Source organism: Calidris pugnax, unplaced genomic scaffold (assembly GCF_001431845.1).
Source record: "Calidris pugnax isolate Ruff unplaced genomic scaffold, ASM143184v1 scaffold138, whole genome shotgun sequence".
NCBI lineage: Eukaryota > Metazoa > Chordata > Aves > Charadriiformes > Scolopacidae > Calidris > Calidris pugnax.
The window spans coordinates 494,746-522,438 of record NW_015090858.1 but is presented as its reverse complement, the minus strand read 5'-3'; the positions used below and the strand labels follow the sequence as shown (position 1 = coordinate 522,438).

The following is a 27,693-nucleotide window of genomic DNA, read 5'->3' as shown; positions in this document are numbered from 1 at the left end:
GACACGTAGCTGGTGGGATTGCGCCATGGCCTGGACCCCTCTCCTCCTGGCGGTGCTCGCCCATGTCTCAGGTGCCCTGGCCAGACTGGCTGCGCCCGGCGGGGGCCTCTGGGGACAGGGTCCCTGTCCCACTGCGTGGGGAGGGCTGTGCTCGTGGGGCACTGGCTGACCCCCGTCTTCTCCCCTCTCTCCTCTCCCTCTCCAGGTTCCCTGGTCCAGGCAGCGCTGGAACAGCTGCCCTCGGTGTCAGCCAACGTGGGACAAACCGTCCGCATCACCTGCTCCGGGGTTAGCAGCAGCAGCAGTGATTATGTTGGCTGGTACCAGCAGAAGGTCCCTGGCACTGCCCCTGTCACTGTGATCTATGAAAGCACCAAGAGACCCTCGGGCATCCCTCCGCGATTCTCCGGATCCAAGTCTGGCACCACGGGCACGTTAACCATCACTGGGGTCCAAGCCGAGGACGAGGCCGTCTATTTCTGTGGTGGCTGGGACAGCAGCAGTGATGCTGGTGTAGTGACACAGGGACATGTGGAAGTGAGATAGAGAGGAGTTAAAAATGGGGAAATTCTGCTGTTCTCCCTTATGGCTGAGCAGCGCTGTGGGGCTGGGGCAACATTCTGCTCCTGTCCAAGGACTTGACTGTGAATGTTCTCACCCTGGTCCATGCTGTGCAGGAGGCATGGCATTGCCTTGTCCCTGAGGGCTTGCCTCTTGCTCCTGGTGGCCCCATCATCCTCTTGCTGTGGGAGCTGCCTCTGTGCTGGGATGCTCTGGACTGGGCAGGGTTACGCTCCCCCATAACGTGCCCGTACCCTGACCGGGGCCGTTCTGCAGCTCTGTCCCTCCCTTCTCTGTCCCTGCTTCTGGCAGCTCTGTCCAGAGCCCCAGAGCTCTGTGTGTGTTGCTTTGGGTCCTTGTGTGGCATGAGGAACTTATGGAGCAGGGCCCCTGTCCCCATCCCGCTGCGTGGGGAGGGCTGTGCTCGTGGGGCACTGGCTGACCCCCGTCTTCTCCCCTCTCTCCTCTCCCTCTCCAGGTTCCCTGGTCCAGGCAGCGCTGGAACAGCTGCCCTCGGTGTCAGCCAACGTGGGACAAACCGTCCGCATCACCTGCTCCGGGGTTAGCAGCAGCAGCAGTGATTATGTTGGCTGGTACCAGCAGAAGGTCCCTGGCACTGCCCCTGTCACTGTGATCTATGAAAGCACCAAGAGACCCTCGGGCATCCCTCCGCGATTCTCCGGATCCAAGTCTGGCACCACGGGCACGTTAACCATCACTGGGGTCCAAGCCGAGGACGAGGCCGTCTATTTCTGTGGTGGCTGGGACAGCAGCAGTGATGCTGGTGTAGTGACACAGGGACATGTGGAAGTGAGATAGAGAGGAGTTAAAAATGGGGAAATTCTGCTGTTCTCCCTTATGGCTGAGCAGCGCTGTGGGGCTGGGGCAACATTCTGCTCCTGTCCAAGGACTTGACTGTGAATGTTCTCACCCTGGTCCATGCTGTGCAGGAGGCATGGCATTGCCTTGTCCCTGAGGGCTTGCCTCTTGCTCCTGGTGGCCCCATCATCCTCTTGCTGTGGGAGCTGCCTCTGTGCTGGGATGCTCTGGACTGGGCAGGGTTACGCTCCCCCATAACGTGCCCGTACCCTGACCGGGGCCGTTCTGCAGCTCTGTCCCTCCCTTCTCTGTCCCTGCTTCTGGCAGCTCTGTCCAGAGCCCCAGAGCTCTGTGTGTGTTGCTTTGGGTCCTTGTGTGGCATGAGGAACTTATGGAGCAGGGCCCCTGTCCCCATCCCGCTGCGTGGGGAGGGCTGTGCTCGTGGGGCACTGGCTGACCCCCGTCTTCTCCCCTCTCTCCTCTCCCTCTCCAGGTTCCCTGGTCCAGGCAGCGCTGACTCAGCAGCCCGAGGTGTCAGTGGATGTGGGAAAAACCGTCACCATCACCTGCTCCGGTGGTGGTAGGTACTATGGCTGGTACCAGCAGAAGGTCCCTGGCACTGCCCCTGTCACTGTGATCTACAACAACAACAACAGACCCTCGAACATCCCTCCGCGATTCTCCGGATCCAAGTCTGGCTCCACGGGCACGTTAACCATCACTGGGGTCCAAGCTGAGGACGAGGCCGTCTATTTCTGTGGTAGCAGGGACAGCAGCAGCAGCTATGGTGTCTGGAGACAGTGAGTGTCACTGACATTGGAAATGAGACACGGACTTGAAAGCTAGATGAAGGTTTTCAGCCCCTCTCCCTCCTGCCTGAGCAGAGCTGTGGGGCTGTGGGTCTGAGGCAGGGTCTTGTCCCCCTTGCACAGCCGTGGCTGTGAATGTTGTCCCTTTCATGTCCCAGAGCACTGGTGTGACTCTGTGGCTTTGGACCATTGTCCTTGTCCCTGCAAAATTCACAGGTTGGGCTATTGTGCTCCTGGCGGTGCTCGCCCATGTCTCAGGTGCCCTGGCCAGACTGGCTGCGCCCGGCGGGGGCCTCTGGGGACAGGGTCCCTGTGCCACTGCGTGGGGAGGGCTGTGCTCGTGGGGCAGTGGCTGACCCCCGTCTCCTCCCCTCTCTCCTCTCCCTCTCCAGGTTCCCTGGTCCAGGCAGCAGTGACTCAGCAGCCCGAGGTGTCAGTGGATGTGGGAAAAACCGTCACCATCACCTGCTCCGGGGTTAGCAGCAGTTATGCTGTTGGCTGGTACCAGCAGAAGGTCCCTGGCACTGGCCCTGTCACTGTGATCTACTTGAACGACAAGAGACCCTCGGGCATTCCTTGATGTGTCTCTGGTTCTGTGTTTGGATACACGGGCACGTTAACCATCACTGGGGTCCAAGCCGAGGACGAGGCCGTCTATTTCTGTGGTAGCTCCGACAGCAGCTACAATGGTGACTCAGAGCAATGGGGAAGTGACACAAAACCCTCCCTCCATCGCAGAGGCCGGTCAGGAGTCTCTGCCGTCCCTGTTTGATGGTGGGGCAGATCTTCCCCATTTCCCTGCCATTGCTGCCCTGTGCTGCAGGTGGCTGTGGCTGGTGTGACTGGCTCAGCCATCCCTTAGTGACCCAGGTCTGTGCCCGTCCCCTCTCATTTGGGGTGGGTTTGCCCCCAGCAGCCCTGTCCCTGTCCCGTACAGCAGGGCTGAGGTCCCCTGTGCTCCCCACCCGGCACCCAGGGCCCTGCCAGCTGCCTCCCTGCCCTCCTCCCAACCTGGCTGCACCAGGAGCCCCCGGGGCAACCCCCCAGGGGAGTTCAACCCTGGTGAAACTGCGGGCACAGAACCGAGTGGTGGGGCTGAGGCAGGTTTGTGTCCCCCCTGCATGGCCCTGGCTGCGCATGTCCTCCTCTTTGTGTGCTAGAGCATTGGAAATATCTCCATGGCAGGTGACCATCGTTCCTATCCTTATAAAAATCATGGTTTGGCCTTCTCTTCTGTCCCCCTACCTCCTGTTACTGATGACCATATCCTCCTGTTGCTGCTGGAGCTGCCTCTGTGTTGGGATGTGTTGAGTTGGCACCTGCTCCCCAGATATGCCTCTGACTGTGGTTGCTTCCATTCCCCTCTGACTGTGGCCTTTCCTGTCCCGCTGCGTGGGGAGGGCTGTGCTCGTGGGGCACTGGCTGACCCCCATCTTCTCCCCTCTCTCCTCTCCCTCTCCAGGTTCCCTGGTCCAGGCAGCAGTGACTCAGCAGCCGACCGAGGTGTCAGTGTATGTGGGAAAAACCGTCACCATCACCTGCTCTGGGCTTGATAGCAGCAGCTGGTATGGCTGGTACCAGCAGAAGGTCCCTGGCACTGGCCCTGTCACTGTGATCTACCGGAATGACAAGAGACCCTCAGGCATCCCTTCACGATTTTCCGGATCCTACTCTGGCTCCACGGGCACGTTAACCATCACTGGGGTCCAAGCCGAGGACGAGGCCGTCTATTTCTGTGGTAGCAGGGACAGCAGCAGCTATGCTGGTGTAGTGACACGGGGAGGTGGGGATGTGAGCTACAGAGGAGCTAAGAATGGAGCTTTTCTTCCCTTTTCCCTCCTGGCTGAGCAGGGCTGTGGGGCTGGGGCATGTTTTGTCCCCTCTGCATGTCATGGCCGTGAATGTCCTGCTGATTGTCCCATGCCAATCGGGCGGTGGCTCTGGAGCTGTGGACACCTCTTGCCTCTCCTGGAAATGTCAAGTTATTGCCTTGTTGCCTGCCCCATTGCCTCTTGCTGGTGATGACCACGTTGTCTTGCTTCTTCCACGCCTCCTCGCAGGGCCCCTGGGGTCAGGCCTTGGGCTCTGTCTGTGGGGCAGTGGTCCCTCTGTGCCGTTGGGACCTTAGGGCAGAGGGTCCCTATTTCTCTGTGGAGAGCTGTGCTCGTGGGGCACTGGCTGATCCCTGTCTTCTCCTCTCTCTCCTCTCCAGGTTCTCTGGTCCAGGCAGTGCTGACTCAGCAGCCCTCGGCGTCAGCCAACGTGGAACAAACCATCCGCATCACCTGCTCCGGGAGCAGCTATGAGTATGGCTGGTTCCAGCAGAAGGTCCCTGGCACTGGCCCTGTCACTGTGATCCGTAGTAGCACCAACAGACTCTCTCTGTGAGGTAAATACTGACCCCCATCTTCTCTGCTCTCTCCTCTCCCTCTCCAGGTTCCCTGGTCCAGGCAGCGCTGACTCGGGGGCCCTCAGTGTCAGAGAACTTTGGACAAACCATCCAGATCACCTGCTCTGGAAGTAGCACCGGCTACTATGGCTGGTTCCAGCAGAAGGTCCCTGGCACTGCCCCTGTCACTGTGATCTATGCTAACACCAACAGACCCTCGAACATCCCTCCACGATTCTCCGGATCCAAGTCTGGCTCCACGGGCACGTTAACCATCACTGGGGTCCAAGCCGAGGACGAGGCCGTCTATTTCTGTGGTGGCTACGAGAGCAACAGCAGCAATGCTGGTGTAGTGACACAGGGACATGTGGAAGTGAGATAGAGAGGAGTTAAAAACTGAGGGTTTCTGCCCTTCTCCCTCATGGCTGAACAGGCCTGTGGGGCTGGGCCAAGCTCCTATTCCCATCCAAGGACGTGATATGAATGTTATCCCAGCTGTTCCATGCCATGTAGGAGGTGACTCTGTCCTTGGGGGCCCTTATTATCTGTCCCTACAGAAGGCATGGCATTGCCTTGTCCCTGGGAGCTCGCCTCTTGCTCCTGGTGGCCCCATCATCCTCTTGCTGTGGGAGCTGCCTCTGTGCTGGGATGCTCTGGACTGGGCAGGGTTACGCTCCCCCATAACGTGCCCGTACCCTGACCGGGGCCTTTCTGCAGCTCTGTCCCTCCCTTCTCTGTCCCTGCTTCTGGCAGCTCTGTCCAGAGCCCCAGAGCTCTGTGTGTGTTGCTTTGGGTCCTTGTGTGGCATGAGGAACTTATGGAGCAGGGCCCCTGTCCCCGTCCCACTGCGTGGGGAGGGCTGTGCTTGTGGGGCACTGGCTGACCCCCATCTTCTCCCCTCTCTCCTCTCCCTCTCCAGGTTCCCTGGTCCAGGCAGCGCTGACTCAGCAGCCCGAGGTGTCAGTGGATGTGGGAAAAACCGTCACCATCACCTGCTCCGGTGGTAGCGGCAGCTATGGCTGGTTCCAGCAGAAGGTCCCTGGCACTGCCCCTGTCACTGTGATCTACAACAACAACAACAGACCCTCGGGCATCCCTCCGCGATTCTCTGGATCCAAGTCTGGCTCCACGGGCACGTTAACCATCACTGGGGTCCAAGCCGAGGACGAGGCCGTCTATTTCTGTGGTGGCGACGACAGCAGCGGCAGCTATGGTGTCTGGTGACAATGACTAATCAAAAGTGAGACAGAAATCCTAAAATCAGAGGATGGTTTCCATCCCTTCTCCCTCCCGGCTGTCTGTGGTGGGGCTGAGGTGGGTTCCTGTCCCCTCTGCACTGCCGTGGCTACCAATGTCCTCCCTTTCATGTCCCAGAGAGGTGCAGTTTTACTTTGTCTCCCCTCTTCCTGAGGGGCATTGTCCTCATCCCTATAAAATGTCACAGTGTGGCCTTGTCACCCACCTCTCTGCATCCTGCTACAGACAACCACATCCTCCTGCTGCTGCCAGGGCTGCCTCCTTGCTGGCATGTGTTGGGCTGGGACCAGGTTCCCCAGATTTACTTGTGACTGTGTCCGAGTCTGTTCTCCTCCGACTGTGGCCTTCCCTGTTCCACTGCGTGGGGAGGGCTGTGCTCGTGGGGCACTGGCTGACCCCCGTCTTCTCCCCTCTCTCCTCTCCCTCTCCAGGTTCCCTGGTCCAGGCAGCGCTGACTCAGGAGCCCTGGGTGTCAGTGGATGTGGGAAAAACCGTCCGCATCACCTGCTCTGGGCTTTACAGCAGCAGCAGCTATGGTGTTGGCTGGTACCAGCAGAAGGTCCCTGGCACTGCCCCTGTCACTGTGATCTACGATAGCACCAACAGACCCTCGAACATCCCTCCGCGATTCTCCGGTTCTGCATCTGGCTCCACGGCCACGTTAACCATCACTGGGGTCCAAGCCGAGGACGAGGCCGTCTATTTCTGTGGTAGCAGGGACAGCAGCAGCAACTATGGTGTCTGGCGACAGTGAGTGTCATTGACATTGGAAATGAGACACAGACTCAAAAGCCAGGGGAAGGTTTTCAGCCCCTCTCCCTCCTGGCCGAGCAGAGCTGTGGGTCTGAGGCAGGGTCCTGTCCCCCTGCACAGCCGTGGCTGTCAATGTCGTCCTTTTCATGTCCCAGAGCACTGGTGGTGACTCCGTGGCTTCAGACCATTGTCCTTGCCCCTGCAAAATTCACAGCTTGGTGTTCTCGCCCTTCCTACTGCCCCTTGCTGCTGAGGACTGTGTCCTTGTGCTGGTGCCAGAGCTGCCTCTGTCCCAGGGGGTGTTTGACTGGGCTCAGCTCCCCAAATGTGCCTGTGACTGTATCCGAGTCTGTTCTCCTCCGACTGTGGCCTTCCCTGTCCCACTGCGTGGGGAGGGCTGTGCTCGTGGGGCACTGGCTGACCCCCGTCTTCTCCCCTCTCTCCTCTCCCTCTCCAGGTTCCCTGGTCCAGGCAGCGCTGACTCAGCAGCCCGAGGTGTCAGTGGATGTGGGAAAAACCGTCTCCATCACCTGCTCCGGTGGTAGCGGCAGCTATGGCTGGTTCCAGCAGAAGGTCCCTGGCACTGCCCCTGTCACTGTGATCTACAACAACAACAACAGACCCTCGAACATCCCTCCGCGATTCTCCGGATCCACATCTGGCTCCACGGGCACGTTAACCATCACTGGGGCCCAAGCCGAGGACGAGGCCGTCTATTTCTGTGGTGGCGACGACAGCAGCGGCAGCTATGGTGTCTGGTGACAATGACTAATCAAAAGTGAGACAGAAATCCTAAAATCAGAGGATGGTTTCCATCCCTTCTCCCTCCTGGCAGTCTGTGGTGGGGCTGAGGTGGATTTCTGTCCCCCCTGCATGGCTGTGGCTACCAATGTCCTCCCTTTCATGTCCCAGAGAGGTGCAGTTTTACTTTGTCTCCCCTCTTCCTGAGGGGCATTGTCCTCATCCCTATAAAATGTCACAGTGTGGCCTTGTCACCCACCCCTCTGCCTCCTGCTACTGACAACCACATCCTCCTGCTGCTGCCAGGGCTGCCTCCTTGCTGGCATGTGTTGGGCTGGGACCAGATTCCCCAGATTTACTTGTGACTGTGTCCGAGTCTGTTCTCTTCTGGCTGTGGCCTTTCCCATCCCACTGCCCGGGGAGGGCTGTGCTCGTGGGGCACTGGCTGATCCCTGTCTTCTCCCCTCTCTCCTCTCCCTCTCCAGGTTCCCTGGTCCAGGCAGCGCTGACTCAGCAGCCCGAGGTGTCAGTGGATGTGGGAAAAGCTGTCACCATCACCTGCTCTGGGAGTAGCAACGGCAACTATGGCTGGTTCCAGCAGAAGGTCCCTGGCACTGCCCCTGTCACTGTGATCTACGATAACACCAAGAGATGCTCTGGCATCCCTTCGCGATTCTCCGGATCCTCCTCTGGTGGAACGGCCATGTTAACCATCACTGGGGTCCAAGCCGAGGACGAGGCCGTCTATTTCTGTGGTAGCTACGACAGCAGCAGCGGTGCTGGTGTAGTGACACAGGCTGATGGGGAGGTGAAGTAGAGAGGAGTTAAAAATAGGGGCTTTTAGAACAGTGCTGTGGGTATTGGGCACATTTTGTCATCTCTGTCTTGCCATGGCTGTAAATGTTCACCCAACTCTGTCTCCTAGTGCAGGAGACAGGAGGTGACTCAAGGGTGGTGAGCACTTCGAGCTTTCCCTGCTGAAGCCATGGCCATGCCTTTTCCCCACCTCCCTGCCTCTTGCTCCTGGCAGCTCCGTCCTGCTTGTGCTGTCCTTTCTCCTCGCAGGGCCCCAGGGCTCTGGTTTCATTGGTGGTATCATGGCCTTTAAGGACAGGGTCCCTGTGCCACTGCGTGGGGAGGGCTGTGCTCGTGGGGCACTGGCTGACCCCCGTCTTCTCCCCTCTCTCCTCTCCCTCTCCAGGTTCCCTGGTCCAGGCAGCGCTGACTCAGGAGCCCTGGGTGTCAGTGGATGTGGGAAAAACCGTCCGCATCACCTGCTCTGGGCTTTACAGCAGCAGCAGCTATGGTGTTGGCTGGTACCAGCAGAAGGTCCCTGGCACTGCCCCTGTCACTGTGATCTACGATAGCACCAACAGACCCTCGAACATCCCTCCGCGATTCTCCGGTTCTGCATCTGGCTCCACGGCCACGTTAACCATCACTGGGGTCCAAGCCGAGGACGAGGCCGTCTATTTCTGTGGTGGCGATGACAGCAGTGCTGGTGTCATCCAGGTACCTCACAGGGTAGCCATGGATGGGTAGCAGCGACACTGAGAGTGATTCTGGAGGAAGTGACATAGCTCAGGTACTGCAGAGCTGTGGTACAACTGGTTGCTCTTGTCCTCAAAATGTCTCATCCTGTGGCTGATCCCATCTTCTCCCCTCTCTCCTCTCCCTCTCCAGGTTCCCTGGTCCAGGCAGCGCTGACTCAGCAGCCGACCGAGGTGTCAGTGGATGTGGGAAAAATTGTCACCATCACCTGCTCCGGGCTTTACAGCAGCAGTGATGTTGGCTGGTACCAGCAGAAGGTCCCTGGCACTGCCCCTGTCACTGTGATCTACAGTAACACCAACAGACCCTCGAACATCCCTCCGCGATTCTCCGGATCCAAGTCTGGCTCCACGGGCACGTTAACCATCACTGGGGTCCAAGCCGAGGACGAGGCCGTCTATTTCTGTGGTAGCTACGACGGCAGCAGCTGCTGTGCAGGAGGCATGGCATTGCCTTGTCCCTGAGGCCTCGCCTCTTGCTCCTGGTGGCCCCATCATCCTCTTGCTGTGGGAGCTGCCTCTGTGCTGGGATGCTCTGGACTGGGCAGGGTTACGCTCCCCCATAACGTGCCCGTACCCTGACCGGGGCCTTTCTGCAGCTCTGTCCCTCCCTTCTCTGTCCCTGCTTCTGGCAGCTCTGTCCAGAGCCCCAGAGCTCTGTGTGTGTTGCTTTGGGTCCTTGTGTGGCATGAGGAACTTATGGAGCAGGGCCCCTGTCCCCGTCCCTCTGCGTGGGGAGGGCTGTGCTCGTGGGGCACTGGCTGACCCTCGTCTTCTCCCCTCTCTCCTCTCCCTCTCCAGGTTCCCTGGTCCAGGCAGCGCTGACTCAGCAGCCGACCGAGGTGTCAGTGGATGTGGGAAAAACCGTCTCCATCACCTGCTCCGGGAGCAGCTACAGCTACTATGGCTGGTACCAGCAGAAGGTCCCTGGCACTGCCCCTGTCACTGTGATCTATGGTAGCAGCAGCAGACCCTCGGGCATCCCTCCGCGATTCTCCGGATCCACATCTGGCTCCACGGGCACGTTAACCATCACTGGGGTCCAAGCCGAGGACGAGGCCGTCTATTTCTGTGGTGCCTGCGACAGCAGCAGTGATGCTGGTCAGTGTGATGGAGGCACCGAGTAACAGGGAAGTGAGAGACAAACCATGGAGTCAAGGTAAGGTCTTCTGCCCTTCTTTCTTGTAGGTCAGAAGAGTCGTGGCTGTGGGGATGAGGTGAGTTCCCATTATCTCCTAGCACATGGCTGTGGATACCCTCCCTTTCACTGCCCGGGGTGCAGGAGATGCCTCTGGGAAAGGGGTCCCCTTACCACTGTCCCTACAAAAGGCATAGTGTGGGTTCAACCCAGTCCCACTGCCTGTTACTGCTGGAGCCCCCATTCTCCTCTTGCTGCTGGAGCTGTGTCTGTGCTGGGATGCTCTGGACTGGGCAGGTCTCTGCTGCTCAAATGTTCCTGTAACCATGGCCAGGTCCCATTTCCACCAACTCTGGCATTCCCTGTTCTCTTGCTGCTGCCAATTCTCTGCAGGATCCTGAGGTTCTGGCCTTGCCCTCTGTGGCAGGCTCTGGGTTTCCCTGTAGTACCATAGTCTTCAGACACAGGGTCCTTGTCCCCGTCCCGCTGCCCGGGGAGGGCTGTGCTCGTGGGGCACTGGCTGACCCCCGTCTTCTCCCCTCTCTCCTCTCCCTCTCCAGGTTCCCTGGTCCAGGCAGCGCTGACTCAGCAGCCCGAGGTGTCAGTGGATGTGGGAAAAACCGTCCGCATCACCTGCTCCGGGCTTAGCAGCAGCAGTGCTGTTGGCTGGTACCAGCAGAAGGTCCCTGGCACTGCCCCTGTCACTGTGATCTACGATAGCACCAAGAGACCCTCGAACATCCCTCCGCGATTCTCCGGATCCAAGTCTGGCTCCACGGGCACGTTAACCATCACTGGGGTCCAAGCTGAGGATGAGGCCGTCTATTTCTGTGGTGGCTCCGACGGCAGCAATGCTGGTGTAGTGACACAGAGAGGTGGGACATGAGCTACAGAGGAGCTAAAAGTTTATGTTTTCTGCCCTTTTCCCTCATGGCTGAGCAGGGCTGTGGGGCTGAGGATGAGGCCGTCTATTTCTGTGGTGCCAGGAGGGCAGTGTTGATAATCATCCAGGTGCCCCACAGGGTGGCTCTGGGGTGACGGTGACTCTGCTGTGCGGTGTTCTCGTCGATCCTGAGGGTGCTGCTGCAGGAAGTGACACAGCTCCTGGCAGTGCAGACCTGTGGTGTGGCTGGTTGCTCCCGCCCTCACAATGAGATGTTGGCGCTGGCACTGTGTGTTTGCTGACCATTGTGGAGCCTTTGGGCCAGGAGGGCAGCTCTGTCCTTCCCTGTGAAGGCAGTGGGGCTCCATGGCTGCCAGGGTTTTACTCAGCCCATGCGTTGGGCTTGGAAGGGGAGCGCAGCTGGAGGAGCTGTGCTGGCTCAGAGGGATGCTCCAAGAGTAGGGAGTGGTTGGGGGGGGTGACAAAGTCCCCGTCCCACTGCGTGGGGAGGGCTGTGCTCGTGGGGCACTGGCTGACCCCCGTCTTCTCCCCTCTCTCCTCTCCCTCTCCAGGTTCCCTGGTCCAGGCAGCGCTGACTCAGCAGCCGACCGATTTGTCAGTGGATGTGGGAAAAACCGTCTCCATCACCTGCTCCGGGCTTAGCAGTGGCAGTGGTGTTGCCTGGTTCCAGCAGAAGGTCCCTGGCACTGCCCCTGTCACTGTGATCTACTATAACGACAAGAGACCCTCGGGCATCCCTCCGCGATTCTCCGGATCCAAGTCTGGCACCACGGGCACGTTAACCATCACTGGGGTCCAAGCCGAGGACGAGGCCGTCTATTTCTGTGGTAGCTTCGACAGCAGCAGCTATGCTGGTGTAGTGACACGGGGAGGTGGGGATGTGAGCTACAGAGGAGCTAAGAATGGAGCTTTTCTTCCCTTTTCCCTCCTGGCTGAGCAGGGCTGTGGGGCTGGGGCATGTTTTGTCCCCTCTGCATGTCATGGCCGTGAATGTCCTGCTGATTGTCCCATGCCAATCGGTACCTCTTGCCTCTCCTGGAAATGTCAAGTTATTGCCTTGTTGCCTGCCCCATTGCCTCTTGCTGGTGATGACCACGTCGTCTTGCTTCTTCCACACCTCCTCGCAGGGCCCCTGGGGTCAGGCCTTGAGCTCTGTCTGTGGGGCAGTGGTCCCTCTGTGCCATTGGGACCTTAGGGCACAGGGTCCTTATTTCTCTGTGGAGGGCTGTGCTCGTGGGGCACTGGCTGACCCCTGTCTTCTCCCCTCTCTCCTCTCCTGACGGTGGTGCTGGAGGAAGTGGCACAGCTCAGTACTGCAGACCTGTGGTGCGACTGGTAGCCCCTGCCCTCAAAATGTCTCGTCCAGTGGCTGGTCCTTTGTCCCAGAGAAGTTGGGAGAATCCCAGTCATCACCTCTGGGTCTCCCGCTCTGCTCCCTGGGCTCCCTACCATTGTAGGGCTGATGCCCACCCTCCGCTGGTGACAGCAAGGGTGGCCAAGGTCCCTGTGCCTGTGTGAGCTGCTCTGCCGTGTGAGCAGGGGCTGCCCTGGGCAGGGTCCCACGCAGAGGCCGTGAAGGCTGTGGCAGGGGCTGGTGGTGCCTCTGGACTTGGTGGGAGCTGCGGCAGGGGTGAGGGAGAGCCCGGGCAGAGTCCTGTGCCAGGCTGTGCTCTGGGCTCCTCCCGTGCTGTCCCTGCCGTCCTTCTTGTCCCCACACGGTGTCAGTGCGGCCCCACAGCGCGGGCCTGAGGTCGCCGGGGGAGGCAGAGTGGCTGGGGACAGCCTGGTGCAGCCTGTCACCCCCTGGTGCAGCCTGTCACCCCCTGGTGCAGGGCAGTCCCAGCAGACCCTGACTGGTGGGTAGCTCCTGGCCCCTATGTGCTTCCAGTCCCCTTCAAAATCCCACTTCTCTGCAGTTCTCCTGTGGCACTGAGCAGAGGCTGAGCTGTGGCACCCCGGTTTGAAGCAGGACCTGGTTTTCCCAGCTCCTCTGTCACAGCTGCTCAGCAGTGTGTGGCTAACACGGCCGCCCAGGGGCCAGCAGTTGCCGAACTGGGGGCTCTGGAGCAGGTGGATGTGTCCACATGGCAAGGTGGGGCTGTCCCCTGGGCATGGGAGTCCCTGATGCAATGAGGACATGGTCCTCCTGGGCAAGGACTGGCCGCTTGGTGGGCCCTGGCTGAGCAGAGAGCTCATCGGCTGCGTTGGGGAAAGAGCAGGTACCCAGGGAGCTGGCGGCTGAGGTGATCTTGGTGCTTTTGGTGAGCCAGAGACAGGCCTCCAGGGGGACGGGAGCTGCCAGGAGGACAATGTGGGGCACATTTCCATGGAGGGGGGGTGTTTAGAATGGAGGTGGGTTCCATGACAGGGCCCCATTGGCGTGGAGACACAGAGATGGAAGGATCTCCTCCTGGCGGTGCTCGCCCATGTCTCAGGGGCCCTGGCCAAACTGGCTGCGCCCGGCTGGGGGCTCTGGGGACAGGGTCCCCGTCCTGCTGCGTGGGGAGGGCTGTGCTCGTGGGGCACTGGCTGCCCCCCGTCTTCTCCCCTCTCTCCTCTCCCTCTCCAGGTTCCCTGGTCCAGGCAGCGCTGACTCAGCAGCCCGAGGTGTCAGTGGATGTGGGAAAAACTGTCACCATCACCTGCTCCGGAGTTAGCAGCAGCAGCTGGTACACTGGCTGGTACCAGCAGAAGGTCCCTGGCACTGCCCCTGTCACTGTGATCTATAAGGACAACCAGAGACCCTCGGGCATCCCTTCGCGATTCTCCGGTTCTGCATCTGGCTCCACGACCACGTTAACCATCACTGGGGTCCAAGCCGAGGACGAGGCCGTCTATTTCTGTGGTAGCTGGGACAGCAGCAGCAATGCTGGTGTAGTGACACAGACTGATGGGGAGGTGAAGTAGAGAGGAGTTAAAAATAGGGGCTTTTAGAACAGTGCTGTGGGTATTGGGCACATTTATGTCATCTCTGTCTTGCCATGGCTGTAAATGTCCACCCAACTCTGCCTCCTAGTGCAGGAGGTGACTCAAGGGTGGTGAGCACTTCAAGCTTTCCCTACTGAAGCCATGGCCATGCCTTTTCCCCACGTCCATGCCTCTTGCTCCTGGCAGCTCCGTCCTGCTTGTGCTGCCCTTTCTCCTCGCAGGGCCCCAGGGCTCTGGTTTCATTGGTGGTATCATGGCTTTTAAGGACAGGGTCCCTGTGCCACTGCGTGGGGAGGGCTGTGCTCGTGGGGCACTGGCTGACCCCCGTCTTCTCCCCTCTCTCCTCTCCCTCTCCAGGTTCCCTGGTCCAGGCAGCAGTGACTCAGGAGCCCTCAGTGTCAGTGGATGTGGGAAAAACCGTCTCCATCACCTGCTCCGGTGGTAGCAGCTACTATGGCTGGTACCAGCAGAAGGTCCCTGGCACTGCCCCTGTCACTGTGATCTACAGTAACAGCAACAGACCCTCGAACATCCCTCCGCGATTCTCCGGATCCAAGTCTGGCTCCACGGGCACGTTAACCATCACTGGGGTCCAAGCCGAGGATGAGGCCGTCTATTTCTGTGGTAGCTACGAGAGCAGCAGCAATCCTGGTGTAGTGACACAGGGACACGTGGAAGTGAGATAGAGAGGAGTTAAAAATTGAGGGTTTCTGCCCTTCTCCCTCATGGCTGAACAGGCCTGTGGGGCTGGGCCAAGCTCCTATTCCCATCCAAGGACGTGATGTGAATGTTATCCCAGCTGTTCCATGCCATGTAGGAGGTGACTCTGTCCTTGGGGGCCCTTATTATCTGTCCCTACAGAAGGCATGGCATTGCCTTGTCCCCGGGGCCTTGCCTCTTGCTCCTGGTGGCCCCATCATCCTCTTGCTGTGGGAGCTGCCTCTGTGCTGGGATGCTCTGGACTGGGCAGGGTTACGCTCCCCCATAACGTGCCCGTACCCTGACCGGGGCCTTTCTGCAGCTCTGTCCCTCCCTTCTCTGTCCCTGCTTCTGGCAGCTCTGTCCAGAGCCCCAGAGCTCTGTGTGTGTTGCTTTGGGTCCTTGTGTGGCATGAGGAACTTATGGAGCAGGGCCCCTGTCCCCGTCCCTCTGCGTGGGGAGGGCTGTGCTCGTGGGGCACTGGCTGACCCCCGTCTTCTCCCCTCTCTCCTCTCCCTCTCCAGGTTCCCTGGTCCAGGCAGCGCTGACTCAGCAGCCGACCGAGGTGTCAGTGGATGTGGGAAAAACCGTCTCCATCACCTGCTCCGGGAGCAGCAACAGCTATGGCTGGTTCCAGCAGAAGGTCCCTGGCACTGCCCCTGTCACTGTGATCTACAGTGGCAGCAGCAGACCCTCGAACATCCCTCCGCGATTCTCCGGATCCTCCTCTGGCGGAACGGGCACGTTAACCATCACTGGGGTCCAAGCCGAGGACGAGGCCGTCTATTTCTGTGGTGGCTACGACAGCAGCAGCAATGCTGGTGAGGGTCACGGTGATGCTGAGATTATTTTTTTCCCTCCTGTTTGTTGCAACACCTTCCCCTGTGAGGGGAGGAGCTGCAGATGGTAGGCAGAGGGTTCCCTTTTTCACTTCCACCTCTTCTGGCTCTGCCTTTGCAGGCTTTGGTCTGCAGCTCTCTCCTGATGCCACCTCCTTTCTCGTGCCCATGCCGTGCTGGAGATAACCCCATTCCCTCTGTCACACATCGTGTCTCCACGCAGCTTCTCACTGACTGGGGACCCCTTGCCCTGCAGCCCCTGGCTGCTGGCCGGGACCTGGCCCCATTTTGGGCACGGGCAGGGGTGTCTCCAGAGTGTCACAAACAGTCGGTGCCCACGGCTGGCTGTTCCCTGGGGCTGCCCCGTCCCAGTGACAGGGATGAGGGGTGCCCCGAGGAGCAGGGTGAGGGTCCAGGTGCTGGCTACAGCCACCCGTCGGGGAGCGCCTGGGCTTGGGGCTGCCCCAGGGTGTCCCATCCATGTGCCTGAGGCAGAGGAGTCCTGTGACTGTCCCACTTCCCGGGGAGCCCCATTTTCCTGGGGCACGTGCTGACCTCCATCTTCTCCCCTCTCTCTTCTCCCTCTCTGGGTTTCCAGGAATGGCCTCAGCAGCCGCCAATATAAATGTCCCCAAGAGTAACCACCTGGACCTCCTGCTCCAGGATCAACAGTGCATATGGCTGGTACCAGCAGAAGGTCCCTGGCACTGCCCCTGTCACTGTGATCTACAAAAACAACCAGAGACCCTCGGGCATCCCTCCGCGATTCTCTGGATCCCAGTCTGGCTCCACGGCCACGTTAACCATCACTGGGGTCCAAGCCGAGGACGAGGCCGTCTATTTCTGTGGTGGCGTGGACAGCAGCAGCAGCAGCTGGACTGGTGTCTGGTGACAATAAGGAATAGGAAGTGAGACACAGGCTTGAAAGCCGGAGGAAGGTTTTCAGCCCTTCTCCCTCCCAGCTGAGCAGAGCTGTGGGGCTGTGGGTCTGAGGCAGGGTCCTGTCCCCCTGCACAGCCGTGGCTGTCAATGTCGTCCTTTTCATGTCCCAGAGCACTGGTGGTGACTCCGTGGCTTCAGACCATTGTCCTTGCCCCTGCAAAATTCACAGCTTGGTGTTCTCGCCCTTCCTACTGCCCCTTGCTGCTGAGGACTGTGTCCTTGTGCTGGTGCCAGAGCTGCCTCTGTCCCAGGGGGTGTTTGACTGGGCTCAGCTCCCCAAATGTGCCTGTGACTGTATCCGAGTCTGTTCTCCTCCAACTGTGGCCTTCCCTGTCCCACTGCGTGGGGAGGGCTGTGCTCGTGGGGCACTGGCTGACCCCCGTCTTCTCCCCTCTCTCCTCTCCCTCTCCAGGTTCCCTGGTCCAGGCAGCGCTGACTCAGCAGCCGACCGAGGTGTCAGCGGATGTGGGAAAAACCGTCTCCATCACCTGCTCTGGGAGTAGCAACAACTATGGCTGGTACCAGCAGAAGGTCCCTGGCACTGCCCCTGTCACTGTGATCTACAGTAACAGCAACAGACCCTCGGGCATCCCTCCGCGATTCTCCGGATCCAAGTCTGGCTCCACGGGCACGTTAACCATCACTGGGGTCCAAGCCGAGGACGAGGCCGTCTATTTCTGTGGCAGCGAGGACAGCAGCAGCGCTGATCTCATTGTGACACCGAGGCACAATCGAGACCTTGAGTGTCAAAGAGCATGGTTTCATCTTCTTCCTCTCAGCCAGGAAGGACCCTCTCACCATCTTTGGGGTTTTATGTTTCCCTCCTGGTGCCCTTCGGCATGTGTCCCATGTCTCAGGGTTGTCACTGTGTCCCCAGTGATGTGGCCCTGGCTGAGCTTGGTCCCCCTGCCCAGTATCATGTGTGGGGCACAGGAGCCTGGGACAGTGTCAGGAGCTTGAACCTGCGGAGCTGCCTGGGAAAAGCTTTGTCCCACTTCTCCTGCCCAGGCTCAGTGTTGCTTGGGGTCCTGCAGCATTGCAGGCCCCTGGGCGTGTGGGGCTGGATGTCTGGGCATTTGAGTCATAGAATCATAGGATGGTTAGAGTTGGTAAGGACCTTAAAGATCATTGAGTTCCACCCCCCCTGCCCTGGGCAGGGACACCCCCCAGGTTGCTCCAAGCCCCCTTCAACCTGGCCTTGAACCCCTCCAGGGATGGGGCAGCCACAACTTCCCTGGGTAACCTGGGCCAGGCACTCACTGCCCACACAAGAAACAATTTCTTTCTGGTATCTAATCTAGTCTCCAATTTGCCAGCCCATGGGAGCCTCAGGCACTGCGGGTGGGCAAGGAGAGCTCCTGCCTCGGCCCCTTGCACTCCCACGGGTCTGGCTCAGCCACCCCAGTGTCTGTGTCCCTGGGGAACACCTCGCAGATCTGCTGTGGGAGAACCAACGGTGTTTATGCCTGGTTCCAGCAGAAGGTCCCTTGGCACTGCCCCTGTCACTGTGATCTACACTAACGACAAGAGACCCTCGAACATCCCTCCGCGATTCTCCGGATCCAAGTCTGGCTCCACGGCCACGTTAACCATCACTGGGGTCCAAGCCGAGGACGAGGCCGTCTATTTCTGTGGTAGCTCCGACAGCAGCTACAATGGTGACTCAGAGCAATGGGGAAGTGACACAAAACCCTCCCTCCATCGCAGAGGCCGGTCAGGAGTCTCTGCTGTCCCTGTTTGATGGTGGGGCAGATCTTCCCCATTTCCCTGCCGTTGTTGCCCTGTGCTGCAGGTGGCTGTGGCTGGTGTGACTGGCTCAGCCATCCCTTAGTGACCCAGGTCTGTGCCCGTCCCCTCTCATTTGGGGTGGGTTTGCCCCCAGCAGCCCTGTCCCTGTCCCGTACAGCAGGGCCGAGGTCCCCTGTGCTCCCCAGCCGGCACTCAGGGCCCTGCCGGCTGCCTCCCTGCCCTCCTCCCAACCTGGCTGCACCAGGAGCCCCCGGGGCATCCCCCCAGGGGAGTTCAACCCTGGTGAAACTGCGGGCACAGCACCGAGTTGGGATGTGGGGGATGTGCCATGGGCTGGGAGCTGGGTCAAAGCTGGGTGAGGGTGCATGTCCCAGCCCCATCGGCGTGGGGACACGTAGCTGGTGGGATTGCGCCATGGCCTGGACCCCTCTCCTCCTGGCGGTGCTCGCCCATGTCTCAGGTGCCCTGGCCAGACTGGCTGCGCCCGGCGGGGGCCTCTGGGGCAGGGTCCCTGTCCCACTGCGTGGGGAGGGCTGTGCTTTTGGGGCACTGGCTGACCCCCGTCTTCTCCCCTCTCTCCTCTCCCTCTCCAGGTTCCCTGGTCCAGGCAGCAGTGACTCAGCAGCCGACCGATTTGTCAGTGGATGTGGGAAAAACCGTCACCATCACCTGCTCCGGGGTTGACAGCAGCTATGGTTATACTGGCTGGTACCAGCAGAAGGTCCCTGGCACTGCCCCTGTCACTGTGATCTACTGGAATGACAAGAGACCCTCAGGCATCCCTCCACGATTCTCCGGATCCTTGTCTGGCTCCACGAGCACGTTAACCATCACTGGGGTCCAAGCCGAGGACGAGGCCGTCTATTTCTGTGGTAGCTTGGACAGCAGCAGCAATGCTGCTCAGGTGACACAGAGCAATAGGGAAGTGATATGAAAACCTCCCGCCATCGCAGGGGCCACTCAAGATTCTCTGCTGCCCCCCTTTTGATGGTGGGGCAGGTCCCCACCATGGCTCTATCCTTGCTGCCCTGTGCGGCAGGTGGCTGTATCTGTTGTCCCATCTCTGACAGGTCTGTGCCCATCCCCTCTCACTTGCTGAAGCGATGTCCATGACTTGGGAATGTGCCATTCTCCATGGCCATGTCAACCATCCCTGAGGTCCAAGCTGAGGCAGAGGCCGTCTCTTTCTGTGCTGGCAGGGATACGGGTGCTGGTCAGGGTCCTGGTGACCCCCAGCACGGGGAATATGAGATCCAGACCCATTGCTGTCCCAGGGTCTCTGGTTGCTGCCGGCTGCTGCTGGTTGGACATGGTAGTGGAGCAGCCCAGGTGCCTGCGAGGTGGCTCCTGCCCTGGGACACATGCTCTGCTCCAGCCGGTCCCCTCCGTGCTGCCCGCAGGGAGGCAGCCCCTCTGCAGCATTGCCCTGCCCCTTCCCCTTGAGTCTCTGTGCCCTGGGCACCCCAGGGAGGGCAGCGTCAGGGATGGGCGTTCGTAGAGATGTGGGCATTTCCCCCAGTTCTTGGGCTGGGCACGAGGCTGCTGAAGGCGGCTGTGATCCCTGTGCCCTGGGTCAGAGCAGGGCTGGCCAGGGGCTGCCCCAATGGCTGTGAGCAGAGCCCCTGGGCTGCCCTGGCTCTGGCAGAGTTTGCCCAGTGCTGGTCCCTTGGGCTCTGGATCAGCTTGTGGGGAGGCATCGCTGGAGCCTGGAGAACTGGGAAGAGCAAAGTTCTTGAGGGACGAGGGCTGGGCTGGCAGGGGAAGAGCCAGGGCAGAAAAGCAGCAAAGCCAGAGGGTGCTGCTGGGGCTGGGGAAAGCTGCAGAATGGGGCTGGAGGTGCCTCTGGAGATGGTCTCATCCCACTCCCTGCTCGAAGCTGGGTTGGCTGCTGCAGGTTGGCCGCAGCCTGTCCAGGCAGGTTTTGAAGATCTCCCAGGATAGAGATGTCACAGAGCTCTGGGCAACCCATTCTAGAGTTTTCTTGTCCTTCAGCAGAAAAAAAGTTTTTGTTCTGTTTAGGCATGTTTTCCTGCATTTCAGCCTGTGCCCCTTGTCTCTTGTGCCATCAGTGGATCCTGCATTTCAGCCTGTGCCCCTTGTCTCTCGTGCCGTCAGTGGACACCTCTGAGAGGAGCCTGGCTCCATCTCCTCTCCTGCCCCTCGGAGATATTTGTAATGTTGATAAGACACTCCTGAGGCTCCTGCCTTTGCCTCACTCATCCCAGCCTGAGCTTTCTCTCTCCGCATGAGTGATGCTTTGAGTCTATCATCACCCTCAGGCCCTTCCCTGGCCTCGCTGCCATCTGTCCGCATCCCTGGCTGGGGCACCCAGAGCTGACATGGTGCTGGGCTGTGCCTCCGGGTGCTGAGCTGCGGCTGGTACCAGCAGAAGGTCCCTGGCACTGCCCCTGTCACTGTGATCTATAAGGACAACCAGAGACCCTCGAACATCCCTCCGCGATTCTCCGGTTCTGCATCTGGCTCCACGGCCACGTTAACCATCACTGGGGTCCAAGCCGAGGACGAGGCCGTCTATTTCTGTGGTGGCGTGGACAGCAGCAGCAGCAGCTGGACTGGTGTCTGGTGACAATGAGGAATAGGAAGTGAGGACTTGAAAGCCAGATGAAGGTTTTCAGCCCCTCTCCCTCCTGGCCGAGCAGAGCTGTGGGTCTGAGGCAGGGTCCTGTCCCCCTGCACAGCCGTGGCTGTCAATGTCGTCCCTTTCATGTCCCAGAGCACTGGTGGTGACTCCGTGGCTTCAGACTATTGTCCTTGTCCCTACAAGATTCACAGCTTGGTCTTCTCGCCCTTCCTACTGCCCCTTGCTGCTGAGGACTGTGTCCTTGTGCTGGTGCCAGAGCTGCCTCTGTCCCAGGGGGTGTTTGACTGGGCTCAGCTCCCCAAATGTGCCTGTGACTGTATCTGAGTCTGTTCTCCTCCAACTGTGGCCTTCCCTGTCCCACTGCGTGGGGAGGGCTGTGCTCGTGGGGCACTGGCTGACCCCCATCTTCTCCCCTCTCTCCTCTCCCTCTCCAGGTTCCCTGGTCCAGGCAGCGCTGACTCAGCAGCCGACCGATTTGTCAGTGGATGTGGGAAAAACCGTCACCATCACCTGCTCCGGGTTTAGCAGCAGCAGCTACATGTCTATGGTAGCAGCAGCAGACCCTCGAACATCCCTCCGCGATTCTCCGGATCCAAGTCTGGCTCCACGGGCACGTTAACCATCACTGGGGTCCAAGCCGAGGACGAGGCCGTCTATTTCTGTGGTGGCTACGACGGCAGCAATTATATTCCCACAGTGGCACGGAGCAATGGGGAAGTGATACAAAAACCTCCTGCGACTGCAGGGGCCAGTCAGGGGTCTCTTCTGTCCTTGTTTGATGGTTGGGGCAGGTCCCTGCCATGGCCCTGCTCTTGCTGCCCTGTGCTGCAGGTGGCTGCTCTTGTTGTCCCAGCTCAGCCATCCCTTAGTGACCCAGGTCTGTGCCCGTCCCCTCTCATTTGGGGTGGGTTTGCCCCCAGCAGCCCTGTCCCTGTCCCGTACAGCAGGGCCGAGGTCCCCTGTGCTCCAGAGCAGGCAGCCAGGGCCCTGCCGGCTGCCTCCCTGCCCTCTTAGCCCGGCTGCGCCAGGAGCCCCTGGGGCAACTCCCCAGGGGGTTCAGCCCTGATGAAATGGCAGCCCCAGCACCGAGTGGTGGGACGTGCCATGGGCTGGGAGCTGGGACGAAGCTTTGTCCTCATTCCCCAGGAAGGGAGTTTTCCCGTGGGTGCAGCAGCCCCATGGCCGTGTGTGAAGCTGCCAGGGCAGAGCAGGGTGGGCCGGGGGCTGCTCTGTGGGGCTGCAAGAGGAGCCCATGGGCTTCTCCGGCCTTGGCTGTGTTTGCCTAGTTGTGGCCCGTTGGGCTCATGCTCAGCCTGTGCAGGAGACCTTCAGCAGCTGCCACCATGGGAAGCCCCTGGCCCTGGGCAATGTCCCACCATGGCCCCATGACAGCTATGGGCTGCCCAGAACCCTGACCCCCTCCCCGTCCTCCTGTGGGACATGGGGACTGGAGATACTGCTGGGGACAAAGGTGATGGCCCCTCCATGTCATGGGATGCTGTGTCAGGGATCACAGCTGTGACATTTGCTGTGTCCCCAGGAGTGTGATGGGTCAGGGGACACAGGCTGGAGGTGAGGGTGTACAATAGGGCCAGGCTGTGGGTCGGGAACCTGGTCCCATGGGGGCTGCATTTGAGGTGTCAGGAGTGGCCATACGGGCAGCCAGGTGGCCTTGTCCCCCAGCTCTGTGCCAGGGACCGTGGTGTTGCAGGGAGGGCCACGCACCATGGGCTGGGGCCAGGAGGGCAGGGTGGCACTGAGTCAAGGGCAAGGGCTACTCTGACTTCCCTGGCCCTGCTCCCCTCACCCCCTCTGTGTTAAGGTCCCAGATGGTCATCGGTTGCAGATAAGACTCAGCTGAAGATCTCAGGGGGATGGAACGGGAGCTTTGCTCCTGCCTTTCCCTAGCCCTTTCCCCATGGGAGACCCTAGTTTGGCCTGTGTGGAATCCAAAAACCCACCCCAGTGGCAATAGGTGGGGTGAGGGCCCTTCCTTCCATCCCTGGCATGGACACTGGCTCATTTTCTCACCCCAGTCCCTCATGGTGGGGATATTGGAGCGGGCTGCCCAGAACCCTGACCCCCTCCCCGTCCTCCTGTGGGACATGGGGACTGGAGATACTGCTGGGGACAAAGGTGATGGCCCCTCCATGTCATGGGATGCTGTGTCAGGGATCACAGCTGTGACATTTGCTGTGTCCCCAGGAGTGTGATGGGTCAGGGGACACAGGCTGGAGGTGAGGGTGTACAATAGGGCCAGGCTGTGGGTCGGGAACCTGGTCCCATGGGGGCTGCATTTGAGGTGTCAGGAGTGGCCATACGGGCAGCCAGGTGGCCTTGTCCCCCAGCTCTGTGCCAGGGACCGTGGTGTTGCAGGGAGGGCCACGCACCATGGGCTGGGGCCAGGAGGGCAGGGTGGCACTGAGTCAAGGGCAAGGGCTACTCTGACTTCCCTGGCCCTGCTCCCCTCACCCCCTCTGTGTTAAGGTCCCAGATGGTCATCGGTTGCAGATAAGACTCAGCTGAAGATCTCAGGGGGATGGAACGGGAGCTTTGCTCCTGCCTTTCCCTAGCCCTTTCCCCATGGGAGACCCTAGTTTGGCCTGTGTGGAATCCAAAAACCCACCCCAGTGGCAATAGGTGGGGTGAGGGCCCTTCCTTCCATCCCTGGCATGGACACTGGCTCATTTTCTCACCCCAGTCCCTCATGGTGGGGATATTGGAGCTGCAGATGCTGCCGACCCCCTCCTACCATTCCCTGCCCAGTGCCCGGCTCTCCCGCAGCCCTTGGCCCTGCAGCTGCTCGGCCTGGACTGGGCACAGGGGGTCTGGACTGGGGACAGGGGGTCTGGGCGAGCACCTTTGGGGTTCCAAGCTGGGACACGTCACTCTGTCTCCACTCTGTGCCCAGCGACAAGCCCCACTGCGTCTGGGGTGGTGGGGCTGGGCGGGCAGGGAGGTGGGGAGAGAAGAGGGGGCAGGGTCTGACCCCGAGCGCGGGCTCAGATTTGCATGGAGGGGCCGTGCCCCGGGCGGCCGGGGGGTTAAAAGGGAGTCGGGGTCCGCGAGACAGGCCCATCGGCGTGGGGACACGTAGCTGGTGGGATTGCGCCATGGCCTGGACCCCTCTCCTCCTGGCGGTGCTCGCCCATGTCTCAGGTGCCCTGGCCAGACTGGCTGTGCCCGGCGGGGGCCTCTGGGGACAGGGTCCCTGTCCCACTGCCCGGGGAGGGCTGTGCTCGTGGGGCACTGGCTGACCCCCGTCTTCTCCCCTCTCTCCTCTCCCTCTCCAGGTTCCCTGGTCCAGGCAGCGCTGACTCAGCAGCCGACCGATTTGTCAGTGGATGTGGGAAAAACCGTCAGCATCACCTGTTCCGGTGCTAGCGGCAGCTATGGCTGGTACCAGCAGAAGGTCCCTGGCACTGCCCCTGTCACTGTGATCTACTGGAACGACAAGAGACCCTCGGGCATCCCTCCGCGATTCTCCGGATCCAAGTCTGGCTCCACGGGCACGTTAACCATCACTGGGGTCCAAGCCGAGGACGAGGCCGTCTATTTCTGTGGTGGCTACGACAGCAGCTACAATGATCCCACGGTGACTCGGAGCAATGGGGAAGTGATACAAAAACCTCCTGCGACTGCAGGGGCCAGTCAGGGGTCTCTTCTGTCCTTGTTTGATGGTTGGGGCAGGTCCCTGCCATGGCCCTGTCCTTGCTGCCCTGTGCTGCAGGTGGCTGTGCCTGGTGTGACTGGCTCAGCCATCCCTTAGTGACCCAGGTCTCTGACTGTCCCCTCTATGCCATTGTGTGTAGCATCCCTAGTGTCCCCCCGGGACCAGCAGCCCCTCACCTGCCCCTGCTTCTGCCGAGGTGCCAGAGGGGTGCCTGGTAGGTCCAGCACGGTGTCAGTCCTTCTTCATGCCTCCTTCCAAGGAGAGGAGCTGGACTTTGGAGCTGAACATTGTCCCCCTTTACTGCCCTCCCTAAAATGGGACTAAAACCTCATTGAAGTCTGTGAAACGGTCAGAAACTGGTTGTCCACAATGGATGGCATCAGATTCAGCTAAACACTTTGCATAGAACATTTCAGTGATGGTTTTTTTTGGGCTAGTTTCAGCCTTTGCACCAACACATAAGCCTCCCTAGAGGAAAACCAAACCTCTGCAAGTGAAAGTGCCTCAAACCACAAAAATCTTCGAAGCATCACTTATTTTCGAGTGACTGGGCAGGTTCACTGACCCTGCCTCTTTCTACAACCACTTCCACAAACCACCACATTTGCATATTTTGGACTTCAATTTAAGTTGGTGCGATAGAAGTCCAGGGCTCTGAGAGGTGATTTGCCCCGAGCCAAGTGGCCTGTGCCCCAGGAGATTGCCACCACCGTGGGAATAAGCTTTACAAAGCAGCAGCCAGGCCTCCCCTGGGGAATTTGAAGTTAATAGATCTTTAATGAAACCCCTCCCGCCTGGCTCATCCCTCACCATGGGGATGCTCCCTCACAGCTGGCAGGCTCCCTGGGCTTGGGGGGGCTCTGAACTTCCTCCCACTGGAGCCAGCCCTATAGATCTTTAATGAAACCCCTCCCCCCTGGCTCATCCCTCACCGTGGGGATGCTCCCTCACAGCTGGCAGGCTCCCTGGGCTTGGGGGGGCCTCTGAACTCCCCAACCACTGGAGCCAGCCCCGCACCAGTGCCTTTACTGGTGCTGAGATGCCGGGTGTGATGGGGGGAAGTGGTTATTTACCCTCGGTGGGATGGTCCAGTGCCCCCCCCAGCACAGGGCTGAGCTCTGGCACGGCAGCCAGGGCTTCTCCACTCCCCTGCCAGGGGCACCCTGACCCAGCTCTGCCACCCACCAGGCACCAAAAATCCTGCCCAGGTAAGGACGTGGGCTGTGCTGGGGTCCGGTTTTGCCCTGGAGAGCAGAGGCAGGCTGCAGGGTGGTAGGGTCCCCTGTGGAACCGCAGCACCTGTGGCAGCGCTGGGAGGAAGGATGGATAGTTTATTCATGAGGTTTACCCCCACACTTATTCTCCAATGGCCTGGTGGTCCCCATTTGTCCTGGCCACAGCCATAGTATGGCCTGAGGGGTGGCAGGACAGTGGCCAGTGCCCTGCAGAGCATCCCACAGCCACCTGCATGGCAACAGCAGGGTGTCTTAGAGGCACCCAAAGCCTCCACCAGCCCTTCCTCACCTGGGATTAACATCCCCACAACGCCGGCATGGCCTTGGGCTTGTAACAAGCACAAGGCTTGTGGTCCTGGGCAGCAGTGAGTCCCTGGAATGGACAATGGCACAGCCACAGCTCTGGAGAGCCTGGCCAACGCAGTCAATGAAGGATGGTGGTGACAAGGCCACCCATTTTCCCGTGGCCCCTCAAGCAAGGACATACAGTTTTCCTCATATGGCTGTCCTGCTGCCACTGCCCTGCCACCTCCACTGGGACATATCAGCACCATGCATCCAACCTGCTGTGTCCATCGGAACACCTCCATCCTGCTGTGTCCTGTGGGGACACCTCCATCCCATCACCTCCATCCTGCTGTGTCCATCGGAACACCTCCATCCTGCTGTGTCCTGTGGGGATACCTCCATCCCATCACCTCTGTCCTGCCATGTCCATCAGAACACCTCCATCCTGCTGTGTCCAGTGGGGACACCTCCATCCCATCATCTCCCTCCTGCTGCATCCATTGGGGCATCTCCATCTCATCATCTCCAACATGCCACATCCAGGGGGCCCAAGACTGCTCCTCCCACGGGGCAGAAGGTTTTTGCATGGCCCTGTATCACTGTGTGCTGTATTCGGGCCCGGGACCATGTTGACCGTCCTGAGTGAGTAGCCGATTTCTTCTCGGTCTTTCCTTCCCCACCGCGAAATTGTGACATTTTGTCGATTTTTGGTGATTTTTGGGGGTTTTCTCGGACTTGGCGCTGGGCTGGGGTCTGCCGGCGGTTCAGGGACGGGCATTAAACGCGGCGTTGAGGGCTCTGTCTTGTCCCTGTGGACTCAGAGGGCTCTGGTGCACGCCTCAGAGGACTGGGGGGTATTTTCTTGACTGAAAGATCTTAAAATTTGGCCAGGAAATGTGTCTGTGGTCTCAGAGAGTCTATTTCAGAAACCCAGTCTTAGATCTCTAAGAAAGTCAATTTTTGTCTTTGTTAAAAAAATTAGTCGTTAGTCTAAGGTCTAAGTCCTCCAACTCTTAGTCCTGAGGACTAAGTCTGTCGCCCTCGGTGAGGAGCAGGGACTTCTCCATGGGGTCCTGTGGGGAGAAATGGCAGCCCGTCCTCGGCCGCGAGCGGGGGTGAAGTCGCGGCCAACTTTGGGGTAAAATGGCATGTCCCTGGGATCTTAACCAAAAGTTTTCAGGGGCATCTTAAAGATCCCGTTGTCCAGGTAAGTCATGTCAGAAATGGAGATTATTGTGTTGAAAACGCTGCCGGGAACGTTGTTTGTCTGTCTTTGTAATTTTCAAAAGAAGTTGGCCAAAAATCCCAGTCTGAACCAAATTACTAGATGGAGAAAAAATGTAGCTTTTGCCAATTTCTTCAGCAGAAAATGTTTAATGGCAAAGTCACTGCACATTTGAGTACAGAGGTCTCAGAAAGACCAAACATCTTTTCTTCATTTTCATTCGGGTGATTCTTAGTTGTATTTTTTCTGAGACAAGTCTGAAAGTGTCTGAAAGCAAAACTGGGCAGAAAACAGGATGGTTTGTCTTTGAAATTTTGATATTTTTTAAAAAATTGCCTTGCAGAAGGAAAAAAATGGTTTTATGGCAACTAACCAGGGATTTTAGTTTATATATAAATATGATACATATAAAATATATATACGATATTTATAATATATATTATATATATTGTATACATGTATATTTTATATATATGAAATATATAAAAATGCATAAATATGTATATTATATAAATGATATATAATTATATATATTTATATAACCATATGTTATACCTACGTAGTATATTGTATATTTTATATATGTAAAATA

The 27,693-nt window shown here is 59.0% G+C and overlaps 1 protein-coding gene and 1 gene segment (V, D, J or C); both read left to right on the top strand.

Moving 5' to 3' along the window:
- On the top strand, positions 1–22,530 carry LOC106889181. Its single transcript, XM_014943968.1, has 6 exons — positions 1–71; positions 10,578–10,892; positions 15,073–15,196; positions 17,818–17,869; positions 21,251–21,397; positions 22,510–22,530. Exons 1-6 carry the CDS (start codon positions 26–28, stop codon positions 22,528–22,530), a joined length of 705 nt encoding a protein of 234 aa, XP_014799454.1. The 5' UTR covers positions 1–25.
- A 1,190-nt stretch (positions 22,531–23,720) lies between these two features.
- Positions 23,721–26,526, top strand: LOC106889179. The segment is given in 3 exon segments: positions 23,721–23,839; positions 23,974–24,265; positions 26,481–26,526. Coding segments are annotated over 3 exon segments (384 nt in total).
- Positions 26,527–27,693: the final 1,167 nt, after the last annotated feature.

Excerpts from the sequence above, each read along its gene's own strand:
- LOC106889181 (XM_014943968.1), top strand. The coding sequence starts at position 26 with ATGGCCTGGACCCCTCTCCTCCTGGCGGTGCTCGCCCATGTCTCAG. Across the intron at positions 10,893-15,072 it reads TGGTGTAGTGACACAGAGAG|GTTCCCTGGTCCAGGCAGCG; the intron begins GTGGGACATGAG and ends CTCCCTCTCCAG. Across the intron at positions 15,197-17,817 it reads TGGTTCCAGCAGAAGGTCCC|TGGCACTGCCCCTGTCACTG; the intron begins TGGCACTGCCCC and ends CAGAAGGTCCCT.